General features: G+C 37.0%; 1 protein-coding gene across 1 annotated transcript; it reads right to left on the bottom strand.

Annotated features, from left to right (window-relative positions):
• Positions 1-1211: 1211 nt before the first annotated feature.
• On the bottom strand, positions 1212-18021 carry LOC119556012 (myc protein). The gene is made up of 3 exons (XM_037867780.1): positions 17408-18021; positions 14644-15926; positions 1212-4514 (listed from the first exon to the last, which is right to left on the bottom strand). Exons 2-3 carry the CDS (start codon positions 15872-15874, stop codon positions 3595-3597), a joined length of 2151 nt encoding a protein of 716 aa, XP_037723708.1. The 5' UTR covers positions 15875-15926; positions 17408-18021; the 3' UTR covers positions 1212-3594.
• Positions 18022-18985: the final 964 nt, after the last annotated feature.

Raw genomic sequence — 18985 nt, 5'->3', positions numbered from 1 at the left:
TTTTATTGTATAATTCCATTATCATAAATTTTGAAAAAAAAATATTTAAACGGTTTGTTTCTATATATAGTAGTGTGTGTATATATATAAGTGTGTGTGTGTTGCGTGTAATATATATTGTTTATATTTGTAAAAGGTACATAAAATGTAATTTATTGTGTTTACTTTTCTCATTTTTTTTCGCTTTCAATTTGTTTTTCATTAATAGGTAACTACATAACGAGTTAAAAATTATTAGATAGTATATTAATATAGGTGTTTAGCTTGATTCGCCATTTAATCAATATTATTTTGCGATTTTTACACATTTATAATAAGCAATAACCAAAGTGAACAGAATTTTCATAACTTCTTTTGTCATCAAATCAAAAATATGGTTTTCAAATATATATAGTCATAAAGGTATGAAAAAAAAAGTTTAAATATACATGTAATAATTCAATCATGTTCGTCTATAGTTTCATGTTTTTCGTTCAGTGTGTTAACAGTTTTTTTATGCTTTCATTTCAATGAGTTTTTCGCATTTTTTTTCACAAGTTTTTTACATTTGTTGTTTTTCTTCAAATCATTTTCTTTTTGTTTAATAATAAATTTTTAACAACTAATTCAAATAGTAGTTTGTGTGTGTATAATATAAAAAAATTTCATAATCATAAAAATATATTTAAACTTAAAAACTTTTTCTTTTAATTATAAATGTATTTTATAAGAAAAAAAAGTTCAATGTTTTTTTTTTGTTTTGTTTGCGAGGATTTTGGTTTTGGTCATAGTTTTAATATATATATTTTTTTTGTAATAAAAAAAATTATTTTTAAAAATGCGCTTTCACTTGAATTTGTTGTTTCGTTAATAAATTAATTAAAGGACTAAACAAAGAAAAGGTTTGCTTTTCGTATTTTTTGTGTCTTGTCATTTGTTTTTTAGTTTATTGTATCGTAAATTTGTACGGTTCTTGTTTTTGTTTATTGAAATTATAGAAAGAAAACAAGGTTTCAATTTTTTTCGTTAAACTATTTCTTGTTGTATGTACTATAGGAAAATAGGTGCATTCGTGTGTGTTTGTGTATTTTGTATATATATAGGTGTGAGTGTGGTATTGTGTGTTTGTTGGTTTATTGAAGTTTTGTTTTCGCGTTGTACAATTCGCTTAAGTCTATTGCTTTGTGTTTTCTCTCCGGGTTTTGTGTTTTCTATAAAAATAATTCCATCTCTTGGGTTTTGGGTTCGCTATTTTGTAGGCGTGTGTAACTATTATTTAACGAGATTGCTATTTACAGTGTGTACACATTTTTTTTTTTGGTCGAAACAATACAAAAAATTTACTCTTTAATTGTTTGTCCACGTATATGTAATTTTTTTTCCATTTAACAAGTTTTTAGTGTAATTTAATTATTCAAAAAAGAAAGAAGGGTTAAGAAGTTTGCTTTTCAAGAAGTTTTGCGGCGGCGTAATGAAGAAAAAGTATAAGATACAAAATATTTCATGGGTTCAAACGTAAAGCTAGTGGTAAACAAAAAAAATTATAAGATTATATATATATATGTTTATATATTTGGGTATAGGTTTAGTAGGTATTAGCCATTAGCCTAGAACTCACATAAAAAAATGTCGTTGAAACGTCGCCCTACACTAAGAAATTTACTGCTTATATATAGGAATTATTACCTATATAACCTCCCTCGCGATCTCATTCAATTTCTGGTCATCAAATATATCTATATATCGAATATCCATATATATATATCATGTGTGTTCTTTGTGTGTCTAAACCTAAATAACAGTTGACATTTCCATAGAATCGCGTTCGTGTTTTCCTACATATTCTCTCATGCGCTTTTAACTTCAATAGCATTCGCTTAATGCTCCATGTCCTTTAGTTTAGTAGTAGTTATTTAGTTGATATTTAGATGCGTGTAAACAATCGGTATAATCGTTAATCATATATAACATATTGCCGAGAGGCTATAACTTATTAGCAAAAAATCGACAGTTAAACAGCTCACAAAAGTTTGAGTTTTCTCTTGGGTCTTGGGTCGTGGGTGTATATATCGCTCTGGGTCTCTCGTAACTCCAATCACAAACTTTGCAGCCAATTTCTCCACTCTTTCGCCCTCTCTCTCTCTCTCTCTCTCTTCCTATCTATATATCAGCTATTCTCGAGAGGTTTTCGTTTAGTTTTAGCACTATTAAATAGTTTAAAGTTTCCTTAATTCCGTTTTGTTTTCGTTAAGTTTTGCGCATTTCATATGCATAGTTATCAGTTAAAAAATATATATATATATATATGTATACCTAGGTGTAGCAAAAAAAAAATAAAAGATAATGATTGTAAAAAGGTTCCCATATATGCACACGGATATAACTACATTCATATTTGAATCTTCATAGCAAATAAAATGTATTTTCTCAATATAGGCAGTAGAGTTCAAGTTTTTGTTTTTAGGGTGTATATAAAAAGCGTTTTCTTTTCATCTTCGCGTCATCTAACATACATATATATATTTATTTATACATATATGGTTAATAGCGGGAGGATATCTGAGGGTCTAAGCAAAAGCATTGAGGTGTGTATGCATTTCGGGTTTCTTTACTGCTCCAAGGATGCGTCTTAAAAGATATAGAACCCAAAAGCGCATGTAAAAAAGATGTATCCATAGTTTTAGGGGTAAGTTCTAGGTAAACTAATGAACCAAGTTTGAAATATTGTGTTCCGTATTGCTTCGTCAAGAAGTTTGGAACCATTTGAAGCCGGCTCTTTATTTCCATTTTTGGGGGGTATACCAACCAAAAGTTCTACTTTTAGCTATACTAATTCCTAAATATATCTCATCGTTCTCACTTCCGATTTTGTGTGCTCTTCTATCTCCTCTTTGTGGCTCTTTCGTTGTAACTTTTGTCTGTTTTCCGTATCCGTTTTTGTTTTTCTCTTTTTTGTGTTTCCCTTTTCGTGTGTTTGTGTTTCTTCTCTTCCTCTTCCTCTCCCTCTTCTTACTTTCTTCACTATTACTTTCACTTTTCATTGTTTGGTTCTTTGTCCTTATTTTTTGTGTTTTTCTTTCTTTCCTTAAATCTTGTTTTCCTTTTTGTTTACTTCATGGTTAAGTAGCTAATTCAAAAAAATAACTATAATGTAACCTATATCATATGTTATATACAGACCCCTAAACGTTAGTTAAACCTAGTCCTACGTGTATATATTGTAGTATATGCAGCGAAAAAAAAACACTTCAACTTGATTCCATAAGACCGTTTTCGTTAATTTCCATGCCAAATCAAGACGTGCGGAAAGAAAATCATATATATATCACATTAAAGAAATCAAATTTGTTAAATCACTTGTACACTACCCCTCTTGAATAGTACAAAAAAAAAAATGTATGAAGCAAGCAAATCATTAAAAATAACCTACCAACTGATATTGAAGTTCTCCACAGAAAAAAAAAATCATGTTTATAAGGCTTAAGGTCAAGAAAGAATCGAAGTTAAATCAAAAGATAAATCGCAAAAAATAGGATACATATATATATATGGTAGGGCTCCTAGCTCTACGCCGCCGCCGCCGCTTTAAGCAGATAGTTGTTCTAGATGACAACACTATCCACTAGCCGAGTGCGATTCGGATTTTACAAGCCTGTAACGGGCCAGAATCTCCTGCTGCTGCTTCAGCTTCATACTCAGCACCTGGCGCTGCATGCTCAACTCCTGCTCCTCCTGGGTCAGCTGGATGCACAGCTTGGCCGCCTCCCGCAGGATATTCACCTTGGGAGCCCGCTCCTTGTCCCTGATGGTGGGAATCTGTTTCTTCAGAGCCTCAAAGAGGTTCTTCAGGCCAATGCGACGCTGGCGCTCCATGTCGTTGTGCTGATTACGCTTCTCGATCGTATCGGCCTCGTCCAGGCCCAAGACAAAGTCCTTCCGGAGGACACTGCTGCTGCCGCTGCTTTGGCTAGAGGTCAGGCCACTGGCTCCACCACTGCGTCGCTGCCAAGCACGATCCATGGGATCCATATCCTTGGATCCGGCCGACAGCGGGGATATGCTTCCCGACGAGGAGGCCGACGGACTGACCACCTTCTTGCCGCGACACTTCTTGCCCATCATAATGCCACCGGCCATGACCACACCGCTGCTGCTGCTGCTGCTGGATGTGAAGACGCCACCTGGGGCCTTCAGGCAGGATCGCTTGCGTTTGTTGGAGGTGGTGAAGCTCGAGTGCGAACTGGAGCTGGAACTGCTCGAATCCACGGACAGCGGCGAGTAGGACGGCGAGGCGGAGGAGCAATTCTGGTACGGGGTGCTCGATGGCGATGGATAACGCGAGTTGGCCACCGATTTTACCGGACTGCTGCTGGCCGGCGTGTACGGCAGATTGAAGTTGTTGTAGCGAGTCTTCTGCTTCATGTGATCGATGGAGATCTTGTGGGCCATCTTGGTCTGCAGGGCGCCCATCACGTGGCACGAGGGATTCGTGGGCAGCTTCTTGTCCGTGTACGAGACCACATCGATTTCCTCATCTGCAAGGATAGTTGAGAAGGGGAAAGAGTTCTGGTTAGCAAGGGGCTATAAGTACAGGTTTCTCTAAGGTTATTTATATATACATTTATCTCTTATTTTTAATGTGTCCCTTTATAATTATGCAACGCACTGTGCTGCAGCTTCGGCCTCTTGTTCTTCTCCTTGGTTCAATGGTCGCAGCGGAAGCGGTAAATTAGCGAAACGGAAGAGTGTAGTATAGAGCAAAAGCTGCTACGAGTTGTGCCCCTCCTCCCCACAGCCCATAATATCCCATCCAATATATCTCTCTGGCTATCCCTATATATCTCTGGCTTTCTCTGTTGCCAGGCGGAATTACGTGGGATGTGGGGGCAAAGAAACGGAATAAAGCAAAGCGAAATAAAATCAAGCAAAAAATAAAATAAAAGAGGGCAAAACATAAAAGGCAGAGACAGACCAATGACGTCAACACAAAAGGGCGTCGTCGTCGTCGTCTGTCTGTCGCGACGCCACTTGAAATTGAAATCCGTGCAAATCTATTGCTTCCTGAAGTCTGAAACGCCAGATACTACAGAGCTATGGGGCAAGGAAGCAAAACTATACCCCAAACGTTGACACACTAATCCGCTTTAGCTTTGTTTGTTTTTCCACGCCCACCTAAGTCATAATTCTAGCCAAGGGGTCATTAACTTATGCTAAGGAAGAACAAAAAAAAAACATTAGAGGGGCTTTGGCTTTGGAGCGGTACAAGTATTATTGCATGAGGATAATGGCGTGGAATTTGTAATTTTCTTGGTTCTGATGATTTCTTGGATTTCTCCTTCTTTTTTCTTATAAAATGCAATTTTCGTTCTTTTTTTTTCGGAACTACAACATTTTTTGGCCTTCAATTGAATACAATTTCCAGCAACATTTTTGTATTTATACATTTTGAATACAAATCAACTGTTTAAACAATTATTTGTATTTTTTTCCATAACAAAACAGGCAACTGTGCAAGCAGGCAAGTAAAAAGAAACAGGAAAAAAACAAACTTTGCGCTTGGCAACAAGGTAAATAAGGAATTGAAGACGGCGGAGGGGAGGGGAAGGTGGTCTTGGACTGCTGACAAGTGCAACAAGTTGCAAGTTGCAAGATCAAGTGCATGGGAGACTGGCAAAAAATAAACATTAAATAAATCCCCAACTGGAAACCGCAACGAAATCGAAACCTGCAGAAGAAATGCCTGAGTGGGCATGAGTCAGATTCTTTCAGGAGAATCAAGAGATAAAACGAGAAGAGAAGAAGGAGCCAGAAGCGAGTTCTTGATTCTTTTTTTTCAGTTTTTTTTCTTCTTTTTTTTTGCCAACGTCATCATTCCACTTTGGCTAGACAACCGACAGACCACCAAGATCTTCCCCCCTCAACAAAATCTTGGAATGCAGCCTCTTCGACGGCCATTTTTTGTTAAAAAAAAAACAAGAAGGGGAAAAGTGCGCAAGATGATGAGGTAGAAGCTTCAGACAGAACAGAAAACCCTGAGGAATGCCACAAGAACAGCCCCTAAAATGGGGAAATTACGTAAGTGAAAATATACGAAAATACAAATCTCTGTACAAAATTAATCGAAACGATTTTATTCCAAAAATAGAATAAACATTCATGGGTACTTTTCAAACTGAAATTCTAGCAAAAAGCCATAAACCCACCGAAAAGACAAACACATACGACTTGGACTTAAAAATCAATAGATGCAAAAAATCACAGAAACAAAACACACAACTGTCAAGCGAGATTTCCAACGAACAGCTTAATTTCAATATCGAAAGGGGAATTTCCAGACTGAGACCCACCCCACCACGTTTCGTTATAGACAATGAATGAATGATAAAGTAAAAAACAATAATAAAAAAAAATCAACACAACAAAATTGCAATCTTCCCTCGTTTTCTCCCTCGCTCATTATCAACAAACTGCATCTGTGCAGCCCCGGCAAAAGTGCATTCAATTCCGAGATACTTTCGCATATAATAATAAAAATAAAAACTAGGGTTGTGCCGGGGGAGCCGCCTTTGCCATAGTTTTACTAACGGTTATTCCGCACAAATCGGATGCTGCCTCTTCTATACCCCATATACCTCATATATCTCATATCTCGCCTCTCTCTCGCCGGATTCGAAAAACCAGACAAACTCGTTTGATGCATTAAAATACAAGAAACCGCGTAGAAGAAGCAGACAAACCAAACAAAGCAACTTTTATTTTTTTTTTATTATTTATTCGAGACGGCAACAGCAACTTTTGTTGCTAAGCGAACGAAGCCAAGATCAAATCGTAATAATAAAGCAAAAAGCCGAGAGTAGAGGAGCGGCCAAAAGGATGGCTACCAGACTTGTGGATACCCTTTTTGATACACTTGTTGCGAAACTTGGCTAAGCTGTGTATTTTAGTCTTATATAGCTGAATACCAAATTTGGTTGAAGTATCTGAAGGAACTAAAAAGTTATCCTCTTTTATATCCTTTTTTAGGGATCAATATGATCTAGCAATATCGTGGTAAAACTTGGGATACAAAAGTTTGAACTCAAAACAAAGCTTAGTAGAAAGTTTCACAAAGATTAAATGAGAGAATATCGAAAAATATCTCTTACCCTGTTGTAGGGTATCGAAAATGCCAAAGAGGAAGCTGCCGTTGATTATAATTGCAAATAAAATGCACACAAGCCGCCACATGTTGCGCAACTTTTGTGCAGGAAAAAGGGGGAGGCGGTGGGCTGGGTTTTCCTGCCCGTGCATTTGTACGAATCGTACGTATACGTACGTATATAGAAACGTGTGCGATAAGCCCACAGACGCCTTTTGCCCTATAAAATTAGCATAGGGACCGGGGGGTTAGGTGAGATGATGCGGACAGACAGCCGAAAGGGTGGACCCAAAAACAGACAAGTATAAAAAATATAAAAACAAAAAAGGGGACAAGTGCATCATCATCGATATAAAAGGCACAGCAAAAATGCAGCAGCAGATGAGAATGAGATGCTTCAGATACATTATCCTACGTATGCGAGGGTTGAATACCCAGTATCTTTTGGGTTGGGCCAAATGAAATTGAAATGGCAAAAGCAGCAGCAGCAGCAAAAGCACAGGCACTGGCAAAATGATGTAATACAGACAAGAATTTTTTAAAAAGCCTATAAAAATAAAAGAGCTATAGAGCGCGAAAAGAGCAAATAAAAAATACAGTGGGATAAATTAAGACCAATTGGGAATAGAACATGCCTTTGGAAATTAGTCATAATCAACCCATCCAATTTAGATTTAAATATTTGAGTTCCAGGAAATGCCAAGGTTTCTAACAATTTTTAATGAATATTTTTGGAGACAATAATAAATTGTAAGGCAACACCACTGTGCTGCGAAAGTCGTAAAATTAAACAAATTCTTAACGACTACTACAGACCCCCCCGCCGCCCTTGTAAATTTGTTTAATAACAAACGCTGTTGTTCTTTTTTTTTTATGACACATCTCCGTGTATCGCACAAATGAGAACTGCAAATGCTGGGCAAGATAATGAATTATTAGAATTATTAGAAGAAAGTTCCATTGAGGGGGAGAAGAATTCGATTGTTTAGATCATCATCGCTGAGTAATTCTTCCATACGTTTTTATTTTTTCGCGCCTTGCACTTTAATGTATGTTTGTTAACAAATCGCACACATTTTTACCGATTCCAGCGAATTTGCGAATTTCATGGAAGCCGTGAAAAGTAAAGAACACGAACAGATGGGCGCACATATAAAATTGCACGTGGGCATGGTTTTTTTTTGCATTTTCCCACGCCTCACCACCCCATATATTTTTGCGTTGGCATTTCGCATGAAAATCAAATAAATTGCAACTGCAACAGCAACACATGTTGCACTTTTGCCAAAGGTTAAGAGACGCTAGAGCAGCAGCAGCAGCAGCAGCAGCAGAAATTGCATCTGCAGCGGCAACTGCAACAGAAATTGCAGCCGCAACATCTGCTGGCAACATGTCGCTCAACCGCAACTTGCCACACCGCTGGCCAACAAAATGGGTCACAGGGAGACAAATGTTAAATAAACAAAATTGTAGGCATTACATTAATTAGCTCAAGGAAATATAAATCAAGAAAAATTAAAAATATAAAGACTTACAAATTTCAGAAATAGTTTCCATATCCTATCTGTTTTTATATAATTTTCTTAATTTAAATCGTTGGAAAATTCTAAGAATTATCATTTTAAACTTAAATTGAAACCAATCATATTAATTTTACCCCTGCTGTTATATAAACAATAGCGGAAAAACAGTGTTTCCGCTGCACTGGCAGATTTTCCCACGCGCATTTCTTGCACTTTTCCCTCCTATTTGTATTTTTTTTTTTTTGCGCCCGCCTATTTGATTTTCTCGGCTTTTCCTTTTCCTTTTTTGCAGTGACGTAGTCAGTGGGAATTTCATCATCGGAGGAAAAGCAGGATGTGAGTCATCAAGTTGAGCCTTTTCCGATGGAAACCCAGCCTAGCCCCTCCCCGAAAGTACGAAAATAATGACAAATGTTGCACATTGTCGCAGTGCGACATATCATAATGATACACGATGATCAGATCATAAACCCCATATGATGATATATGGTATGGGGGCATCTCATCTCATCTATCCTGAATGTAATAATGTAACTGGCACATAAATTATGAAAATGCGTCTGGCAACATTTCGAACAAGCTTTTGGCAACATTCTTGGGCGTGGATACATCTTTATATACAGAGATCTGTATAAATTTATTCGCATGTACATACGCATATACAGGAAATCTCTCATAAACGCTGAAAGGGAGGCTCGTTTGTTAAGGAAAAAAAAAAGATAAATAAATAAAGCTGTGCCAAGTGCGTAAGAGAGCGAAACCATGGTGGGGGGGGGGGGGGGGGTTACAAAAAGCTCTGCTCTTTATGGGCTTTTCGTTTTTTTTTTTCTTCTTTTTTTATAACGCCGACGTCGCCGCTTTTGCGACCTTGAGCATAACAATTTATTGCTACACGTGTGCGAATAAAGCAACAACATCAGCCCAACTACGACGCAATTCGTATGTCGGAAAGAGATGGCACTACCGAAGATAGATAAGGACGGGGCGAGAGGAGGCGCCTAGCAACAGTCGAAAGAAACCGTCGAAAAAATTGCGAGCATAAAAAAAGAAACTCAAGACCCAGTCGGAATGTAAACATACGGCCCATTGTTAAAAGCGCTTTTTTTTTGGGGGGGCCCTTACAAAAGGTCGCCCTTATATAGCCCCCCCTCCTATTTTAGGTTTTTATTATCTATTCTGGAACTTACTATTTTCTTTATAAATTCTAGATCATTCACTAATATGAATTGTAGACATTTAACTTTATAATAGAAAAGTTTAAAAATGTTAAACATTTTTAAAAATCCATGTACATACAATGTTTTAAAACCCACTAGTATATAACATTTGGTATATTTTTAGTATTTAAACATTAGTAACTAACATTTAGTATATTTTTAGTAAACTTTGCCATAATTTCTGAATTTAATTGACATCTTGAATCTATAAACTTTTTTTGTTTTATTATCTAATCTGGAACTTACTATTTTCTTTATAAATTCTAGATCATTCACTAATATGAACTTTAAACATTTAACTTCATAATAGAACATTTTAAAAATATTACCAATATTTAGAAATCTCTGTACAATGTTTCAAAACCCACTTGTAAATAACATTTTGTATATTTTTAGTATTTAAACAGTAGTAACTAACATTTAGTATATTTTTAGTAATTATTTTAAAACTTTGCTATCATTTCTGAATTTATTTGAAAACTTGAATCCATCTATCTTGTAAAAAAAAAACTGTTTACTTTTATCTTAGGAGATCACTTGTTTATCTCCCTACTTTCGATTGTTGACTTTTTCTAAACGCATAAATTAAAGTGGCGGAAATCGAAAGTGAAAAGCAAAAAGAAGCCAGAAAAGGAAATATTTTTTATTTTTTTGCCAACTTGGTTGGTTTGGTTTGTTGGCCATAAAAGCTAAATTTGGTTGCCGCCCCCCACCCCCCCATTTAGTTCGGTACGCACTTTTTTTTTCCAGCGAATGTCTGACCTTGGTTCAGTTCATTAACTTTTTCCAAACCCCAAAACGTACGCACAATCGCAAGGTGCGAAATGCTAGAAACCAACACGCACTACCAAAAAGTAAATATATATCTGTATATTTGTATATTTGTATATATATTTAGAGGCGCCAACATAGGCATGTGGCATCTGGTGTCTCGCTCACGCACGCGTAAACCTTATCTGTTTGCCGAATTTTGTGCGTTGTTGCCAACCACCCCTCTCGCTCGCACGTGACACGCCCCATCTCTTTCGCTCCCATGGGCAGGCCTCTTATACTAATTAGAAGACTGCAGCATAGCGATAAAGAAAGCAATCCCCCCCCCCACCGAAATAAAAAAAAAGAATTGATATTGATACAAGTGCGTGTCTTCAGGTAGTGCCGTCTCCCTCTCGCATCAGTCTACGTATGTATGTATGTATGAATATTCGCTAATCTGCGGCACGCACCTGATTTCTTTTGCTATTTCTATCTATCTATCTTTTTCCAAGGAGAAATACGTTGGCGAAAAAATGAAATCTCGAACCACTTGTGTCAAGTTTTTGAGTTGCCAAATTAGCAGTGGAAAAATTATGATGCGATTTTGGGGGGTGTTTCAACTTTCGTCACCAAGATATGATGATGATATGTTGATTTTTATAATATTATATATAATTATATATATTATTTTATAATATTATATATATAATAATATATATTATTTTATAATATTATATATATAACTATATATATTATTTTATAATATTATATATATAATTGTATATATTATTTTATAATATTAAAGATATTACATTTTCAAAGTACTTAAATGATCGATGGAATTTCTGCCTTTCTATTTTAATGTGCAGAGTTTTAGAATGGCAGCATAATTAAAATAAATAAATGGGGACAGACGTGGGAGTTATTTCCTTAATTTATATGCCCATTTTTCTTTTTTATTTTACCACTTTTTTATTTCTAATTTGTGTTCTATTCTTTTTTTTCACAGCGGAAGAAAATAAGTAAATAAATAAATATGTGGGGCGCTTGGCAACAAGAAGTAAAAGCACAAAATAAAACAAAAGCACACAAAAAGCAAAAGCAAAAGCAGACAACACCCCAAAAGCAAAAAGCAAAAAAGCAAAAAGCAAAAAGCAAAAAGCAAAAGCGCCAAAACCAAAACAAACGTGCAAATATCGTTGTTGCTGCAATTTCTTGGTTTAACTGCACTCGGCAAATTGCAAGAGAGAAAGAGAGAGAGAGAGAGCGCCAAAGAGCGAGTGAGAGCGAGCACGCCGTCACAACAAGTTTAATTGCTTTTGCTTTTCGCAAAGCACAATTGCTCGGCTTTTTCCGCGAGTTTTTGTTGTGTTTGCAATGTTGTCAAATCTTTTAATATTTTGTAAACTAATTTTTTATTTTTCCTGCACTCTCCCTTTGCTTTTCTACTCTTATTTACTTTTTTTTCTTTTAATGAGCGACAAAAAGCTCCATGAAGTATAGTAGTATTAGTAATTGTTTATGGCCCATTGTAGTATGAAAATGCGCTCGCAGTTGCACTCGTAGTTGTAGTTGTAGTTGTACCGTAAGACGTAGTAAAAATCAAGATGATTGACGTGACGTAAGCTTTGCGAGGGTTGCCCAATGGATAACGATTTGCGCGCCAAAAAGAGAGAGAGGAGACATTGAACTCGGGCGCAAAAAGGGAAATGGGGCGGGTAACGAAGTACAATACACCCTAGACAAATTTTTAACTAGGAAAACTTAAAATGATAACAATTTATCAAAGTATTAACAAATGTTATTAAACAACCTTAAGGCAATACAAATATTTAAGCGATTTTTTTTTAAATTAATATTAATATCTTAAAGATAGATAAAGATATTATCTTTATGCTTTTTTCGGAAAAGTCTTAAATACCAAAATATTTTGGCTTTGCCTAGGGTAAAGAAAATCCCGCCAAGGAGTTAGGAAAATTTTGGGGATGTCTGCCACGTGGCCAGTGACCAGACATCCTTGAAAATTCGCACAACAACAGCACAGCAGCCCGGCAAAGGAAAATTCGGGGTGTTGGCCCAAAAGAGAGCGATTTCTACATATATATTTATATATATATATATATTCGTAGGTATATGGTTTGTGGGTTCTTTTTATACCCTTGCAGAGGGTATATTGATTTCAGTCAGAAGTTTGCAACGCAGTGAAGGAGACGTTTCCGACCCCATAAAGTATATATATTCTTGATCAGCATGACTAGACGAGTCGATCTAGCCATGTCCGTCTGTCCGTCTGTCCGTCTGTCCGTCTGTCCGTCTGTCCGTCTGTCCGTCTGTCCGTCTGTCCGTCCGTTTCTACGCAAACTAGTCTCTCAGTTTTAAAGCTATCGGGCTGAAACTTTCCCAAAAGTCTTATATCTTTTGCAGGTAGTATATAAGTCGGAACCAGCCGGATCGGACAACTATATCTTATAGCTCCCATAGGAATAATCGGACAAAAAAATGAAAAAAAATTATATCTTTGGTGTTTTTTAGCATAAAAACTCCTAAGCTTGGAAATAACAATTTTTAAATAATTTTGAATTTTGAATTAAATATTATCGAAATCGGACGACTATATCATATAGCTGCCATAGGAACGATCGGAAAATTTGTGGAAAAATAATATGAAAAAAATTATAGCTTCGGTGTTTTTCAACATATAACCTCCAACGCTTGGAAATAACATTTTTTAATTAGTTCTGAATTTCGAATTAAATTTTATCAAAATCGGACGACTATGTCATATAGCTGCCATATGAACGATCGCAAAATTGGTAGAAAAATAATATGAAACAAATTATAGCTTCGGTGTTTTTTAACATATAACCTCCTACGCTTGGAAATAACATTTTTTAATTAGTTCTGAATTTCTAATTTAATTTTATCAAAATCGGACGACTATATCATATAGCTGCCATAGGAACGATCGGAAAATTGCTACGAAAATAATATGAACCAAATTATAGCTTCGGTGTTTTTTGACATATTATCTTATACTATTGGGAATATCATTTTTTGTGTTTTTAAATTTAATAATTATAGCTGCAAGGGTATATAAGCTTCGGCTTGCCGAAGCTAACTTCCTTTCTTGTTTATTTTATTCTGGGCGTAGTTCTGCGCAAGAACATCACCATCATCCCCCGGGGTGATAAGTTTTTCGGAAGAGAGAGGATGACGCCATGGAGCAAATAAACACAATGAGCCATGAAAGCCACGCGCCAACATTTTCCCCATTGTGGGTGGTAAGTGGGGGTCGCGGGAAATCATAAAGGAAAGCCCAAAGCCAGAGCACACATCACATAGCACACATCGCAGCGAAAAGCACAAAAAAAATCAATGGAAAATGGAAAACCACCGCAGACAGACGCCGGCGTAGCGTGGGCGTGTTTTTGTATTTATGTACTTTTGTGTGCAACGTAACAAGTTTACTACGTTTGCTGTTGACGTAGGCGTTTTCCGGCGATCGATTTTCCGGTTGCTTTCAGTGTACAACATTGTACTTGTGTGTTGTGTGTTGGAGGCGTTATTTTGCACACCCACACGAAACGGAAGTGCGAACACTAGTTGAATGTGCAACACCCAAAAGGGAGAAAATGGGAGGCGTGTGGCAACTAATCGTCCACCCCATGAGGTATCCTATTTCTATAATTAGTTTTGCGATACAAATAAGGACTGTGCTAGCTAGCTGTGGTAGGTGATTATATCTACGCGCATATCCAAATTCTACACCATTGGCTAAATTTTAATATCTAATCTGCAGAATTTTGGATACGTTTTTTTAAATTTTCTTAGCTCTATTGAAAAACTAAAACATATTTGTAAAACAAATGCCATTTACTATTTGTATACCAAAATTCAACACCCTAACGTTGGGTTCTGCTGGGTTATAAGTGTTTCTTGAAACACTAAATCCACTTTCTTAGCTCTATTTGGTCTAAACAAACTGAAGACTACATCATGATTGATACTATAAAAACTAGGCATTAAGACTCACCGGAATCGGAGGGGGTCTCGAGATTGGGTCCATCGTCGACCATATCGTTGCAGCGCGTGTAGCTGTGATCGCTGATGTGCATCATGTGCAACATGCCGTTGCTGCTGCTGCTGGTTTTGTTGGCCGCCTTCGTCGTACTGCTCAGGCTGCTGCGATGGTGCCGCAGTCCAAAGTTGAGGGATTCGCCATCATCTGAATCGGAATCAGAGCCGGTTGTCGGCGGAGAGCCCACTGTACTGCATCCAGTGGCTATATCGATGGCCTGCTGTTGCTCGTCAATCTGTTGGTTTGTCTGCTGTTGGTTGTTGATGTTGCTGCTTGTTGTCGAATTCTGTTGCTGGCTAACCAAATCGAGGACATCGATCAATGCCGGTGTGGGGAATTGCATCGAGAGCTTATCCTTGCCGACATTTTGTAGATCCCTGCTTATCTGCTGAATGTAATTGTCATCGCCATCATCGATTGTCAGTGAAATATTATTGCTGCCTATCACGCAGGCACGCAAATCGACATTATGTCTGAATTCTGGTGCGGCCACCTCGTCGGTAAGACTGTGGGGTGTATCGGGCCTCAGGTATTTCGTGTTCTCGCCCACGCCCACCAATGTCTGGTTGTTGTTGGTCGTAATGTTGTTCCTCTTGCGGAGGAGACTTCCACCGGGCGGTATTAACATGTCCTCATCCTGGATGTGCTGGGACTTCTTATCGCCGCCACTTAAACGCCGGCGCTTCTGGCTGACCTGATAGTCCTGATCCAAGGGTTCCTTCTTGATGGTCAGCGGCATATTTTGCTGCTGCTGTTGATTCAACTGGCTGCTGCTGCTGCTGGTATTATCCGTCGCCTGCGATCGCTGATAGCTGTAGGGATTTGAGGAGCCGGATACCACGGCCAGGGCTATGGCGCTGCTTTCACTGTATGACGAGGCTGCACTGTTGTTACCGGTTCCAGATCCGGATCCGGATCCGTTTACCATCATATTACCGCTGCTCAAACAGGTGGCCATCGAGGACCACATGCAATCACCGTTACGGATTTCCGGCTTCATATCCTCCTCCGTATCGTAGCCGGAGAAGCCCATATCCTCGTTGCCGAGCTTCTCCAGATCACCATGGATTGTGGACACCCCCGACTGGGGGTCCATGTCGTACATGGGGACATCCGTATCGAAGAGGTCCCACAAGTCGGGGACTGGGAAATCGTCGACCCGGAATTCGAAGATCGGTAGAGACATTGTGCCGAGTCTGGTTTTTTTAATATCTTAGTTCCTGAGTGCTAACGGCTGCCTGGAAAGTATAGAAAATGCGGAAAAGTCGTTGTAGGAAGGAGCCATAAAAATTGTAAGTAATATTGATCCATAATAAGAAGAACTTATATTCTTGGCTTTATTATAAATCTACAAGCAAAATTGTATTTTACTGTCATTATCCCTAATATTATATTTTATAATCTCTGTAGAAACATACAATATCAAGTTGTACTAAAATACATTCAACTAACCAGAAATGACGATTCTAATGTGCCAATTTCAATTTCCAATGACGTCAGGCAACGTCGAGGGTTCAGCGAGTGTTATCAAAACTAAATAGATGCTATATGCTATAGCCCCAAAATCACGAATCTCAGCGGTCTTGACAACAGCAAAAAAAAAAAGAAATAGAACAAAATTATATTCCTATTCCCATTCCATTTATTAAGAAAAAATGACCTTCAACTGATAAACGCGCTGATCTCTAAGCTTTTGTCAGTATCACTCTTTTTCCTGCTTTTGCTTTCCATTTTCTTTTCGTAGAATCCGTTGCATTTCGGGGCAAAAAGAGGATGACAAAAAACTAACGGTAAAAGCCCTTATCAACTTGGGTAGAGAACCCATACAGTTAAATATGAAGAGAATACTTTCAAATCACTTCTTTTTTAAATTAATATTAAATCATTATACATTTTCTAACTTTCTAGGGTTTTTGGTCAAATGCTTTTATAATGAAATTTTTTTTGTATACTAGTTCGCAAATGACAAAAAGCTTAAAAAAAAAAATTGGCGGTACCATTAATTAATTGTAATAATTTCTTTTTTAGTTTAGAACTTAAAGTAATGTTTTTTAATATTCCAAGCATTTTTAATTTAGAAAAAACATTCTAAGATGTAATATAATTTTGCAAATACTAAACAACAATTTTTATTTAACTCACAAAATGTATTTCGATCTTTAATTTTCTTTAAGGGCTTTTGGGATTTATGTTTTTAGTTCAACACTTGTTAAGATATTTAATTTGAGAACTAGACACTTTAATTTCCTGAAGCCTAACTAATTTATATTTTTACCTTTTGATATTAGTTATTTATAGAATTTTTAACAAGATCACTACCAGAATTACTAGATCTAGAAGCAATTTGTGGAATTCACAAGTCCAAAAATGATAGAACTTTGTAGAATATCATTATGGATATTTCACAAGTCGTTAAATGATCTAGAACTTTGCGGAATTTAAATATATCCCTATGTTGATAACTTTTATTTTCTATGTCTCAGGAAATTTTAATCAATTCCGTTTTCAACAGTTTACTTCCTAGAAATTCCTAGATTCAGTTATTTCATATTCCTGTGTGTGTGTGTGTGTGAGCACCGATCTTGTGATGGTGTGTGATCACCGTTAGATATTCGCTGCTTTTTCCTTTACCCCCAAAATTCTTTGGAAGTTCTTGGAATTGGCGCGATTTTCGAGTCGATATATTCCGGTAAATAATCGCATTCATCTTTGCACTCACCGTCTCTGTTCAATTAATTGTAATCCAATTTGGTTGGGTTTCCTTAGCTTTCCAGTCGCTTTCGGCTTTATCTATTTGTATCCCGTTCCCGCCGTCTCACAAGTGTTGTTGCGCACGTTTTGCGTCAAAAGGGGGAAAATCGAGGAGTAAAAAAACACCAAAAAATAGGGACACCAAAAAAAATTCTTCCCGTTTAGTTAGCACTGGCTGTTTTTTTTTTTCTTAGTTTTGTATTTCTAGTTTTTCACAAGTTTTTCTTTTCTTTTCGATGATGATTTTTGTATTTTGCGCGTTTTTTTTTTTGTTTTCCTCCCTTTTTTTCTAATTTTAGGGATCTTGGGGTATTTCTGCGATTTTAGCACTATTATAACTTTGATGTGACATTTTCTCGTCGTCGTTGTTGTTGGTGGTGTGTGTGGGTGTGTTTTTGTGTGTGTGTGTAGTTATGTGGTTTAGTAACGCGTTTCTCGCTGGATCAACTATATAGAACAGTATAGTTATAGTTAGAGTTATAGTGATAGTGATTGGGTTTTTTTGTCGGGCGGAAAACAGCCAAAAATCCAAATCCACAAAGCGAAGAGAGAACTGAAGTCGCGATGAACACGCGACGCCACACAAATAGCAAGTTAGTGAGTTTTCGCTGGTGACCGGTCTTAAATAAAATTTTTCCGAAATGCCCAACGAGAGAGAGCCAGCGGTCTCGCGCTCTCTCTTTTCGGGCGCACCCGCTCTCTCGCTCGCACTCTCTCTCTCTGCCTCTCTTCCTCTCTGTCGCTTTGAGTGGATTCTTTATGTGCGGGGGAAAAAAAGCTTTTGAATTCCGAATTTATTGCATTTTGCAACGTAATACCGTAAGTTCTACAAAGTTCTTCGATGACATTTGGCTATTTCATCACGATTCCTTTATACTCGATGGTTTTCAAAAGAGTTAAAAAACGCCATTAACCGGCTCTCTTCCACAATCGCCATCTCGCTCGCTCCTGCGGTGCCGGGCACTTCAACTTGCCGGTTCTGTTTTGCCGGTTGAGTGAAACAGAGCGGCAGCGGAGAGAGAGAGAGAGCGTAAGTCGCCGAGTTGTGTTTACAAAAAATTGAGCGCGAAACGAGCGGAACTGAGTTGAGAATATCGGCAAATTGCATCACTGGCGAATAATAAACATAAACAATTAACGAGAATTAATAAGTATTAAAATGGGGGGAAGAGAATTACTAATCACAATGAACAAGTATTTGAAGTGAGAGTCAATAATAACAATAGTCAAAATATAAAAGTATAACAATAATGATTCAAAAAGGTAAAAAGTTTTATATTTTCTTAAGAACCAAAACTTTTAGGCCTTACGAATTTCTAAAATTAGTAAAATTTCAACAAAATGAAATGTAGAAAATAGTAAGCTCTGCTTTATTATTAAAAATAAAGCAATTCCAAGAATATTTCTTGAATACTCAAAATAATGATAATTTTAAGGTCATTTTTAATAGAACTTTGAATTTTATATGTACATATGTATGTGACATATTTTATGTAAATTACTTACTTGCAAAAATGTAAATTGGACTAAAATATTTCTTAAATAT

This window comes from Drosophila subpulchrella, chromosome X (genome assembly GCF_014743375.2).
Source record: "Drosophila subpulchrella strain 33 F10 #4 breed RU33 chromosome X, RU_Dsub_v1.1 Primary Assembly, whole genome shotgun sequence".
In the NCBI taxonomy this organism is placed as follows: domain Eukaryota; kingdom Metazoa; phylum Arthropoda; class Insecta; order Diptera; family Drosophilidae; genus Drosophila; species Drosophila subpulchrella.
The sequence above is the reverse complement of the archived record's forward strand: the minus strand, read 5'-3'. Positions and strand labels throughout refer to the sequence as shown.

Coding starts and splice junctions, on each gene's coding strand:
- LOC119556012 (XM_037867780.1), bottom strand. CDS start 15,874: ATGTCTCTACCGATCTTCGAATTCCGGGTCGACGATTTCCCAGTCCCC. Junction 4,515..14,643: donor CGAGACCCCCTCCGATTCCG/GTGAGTCTTAAT, acceptor CTATCCTTGCAG/ATGAGGAAATCGATGTGGTC.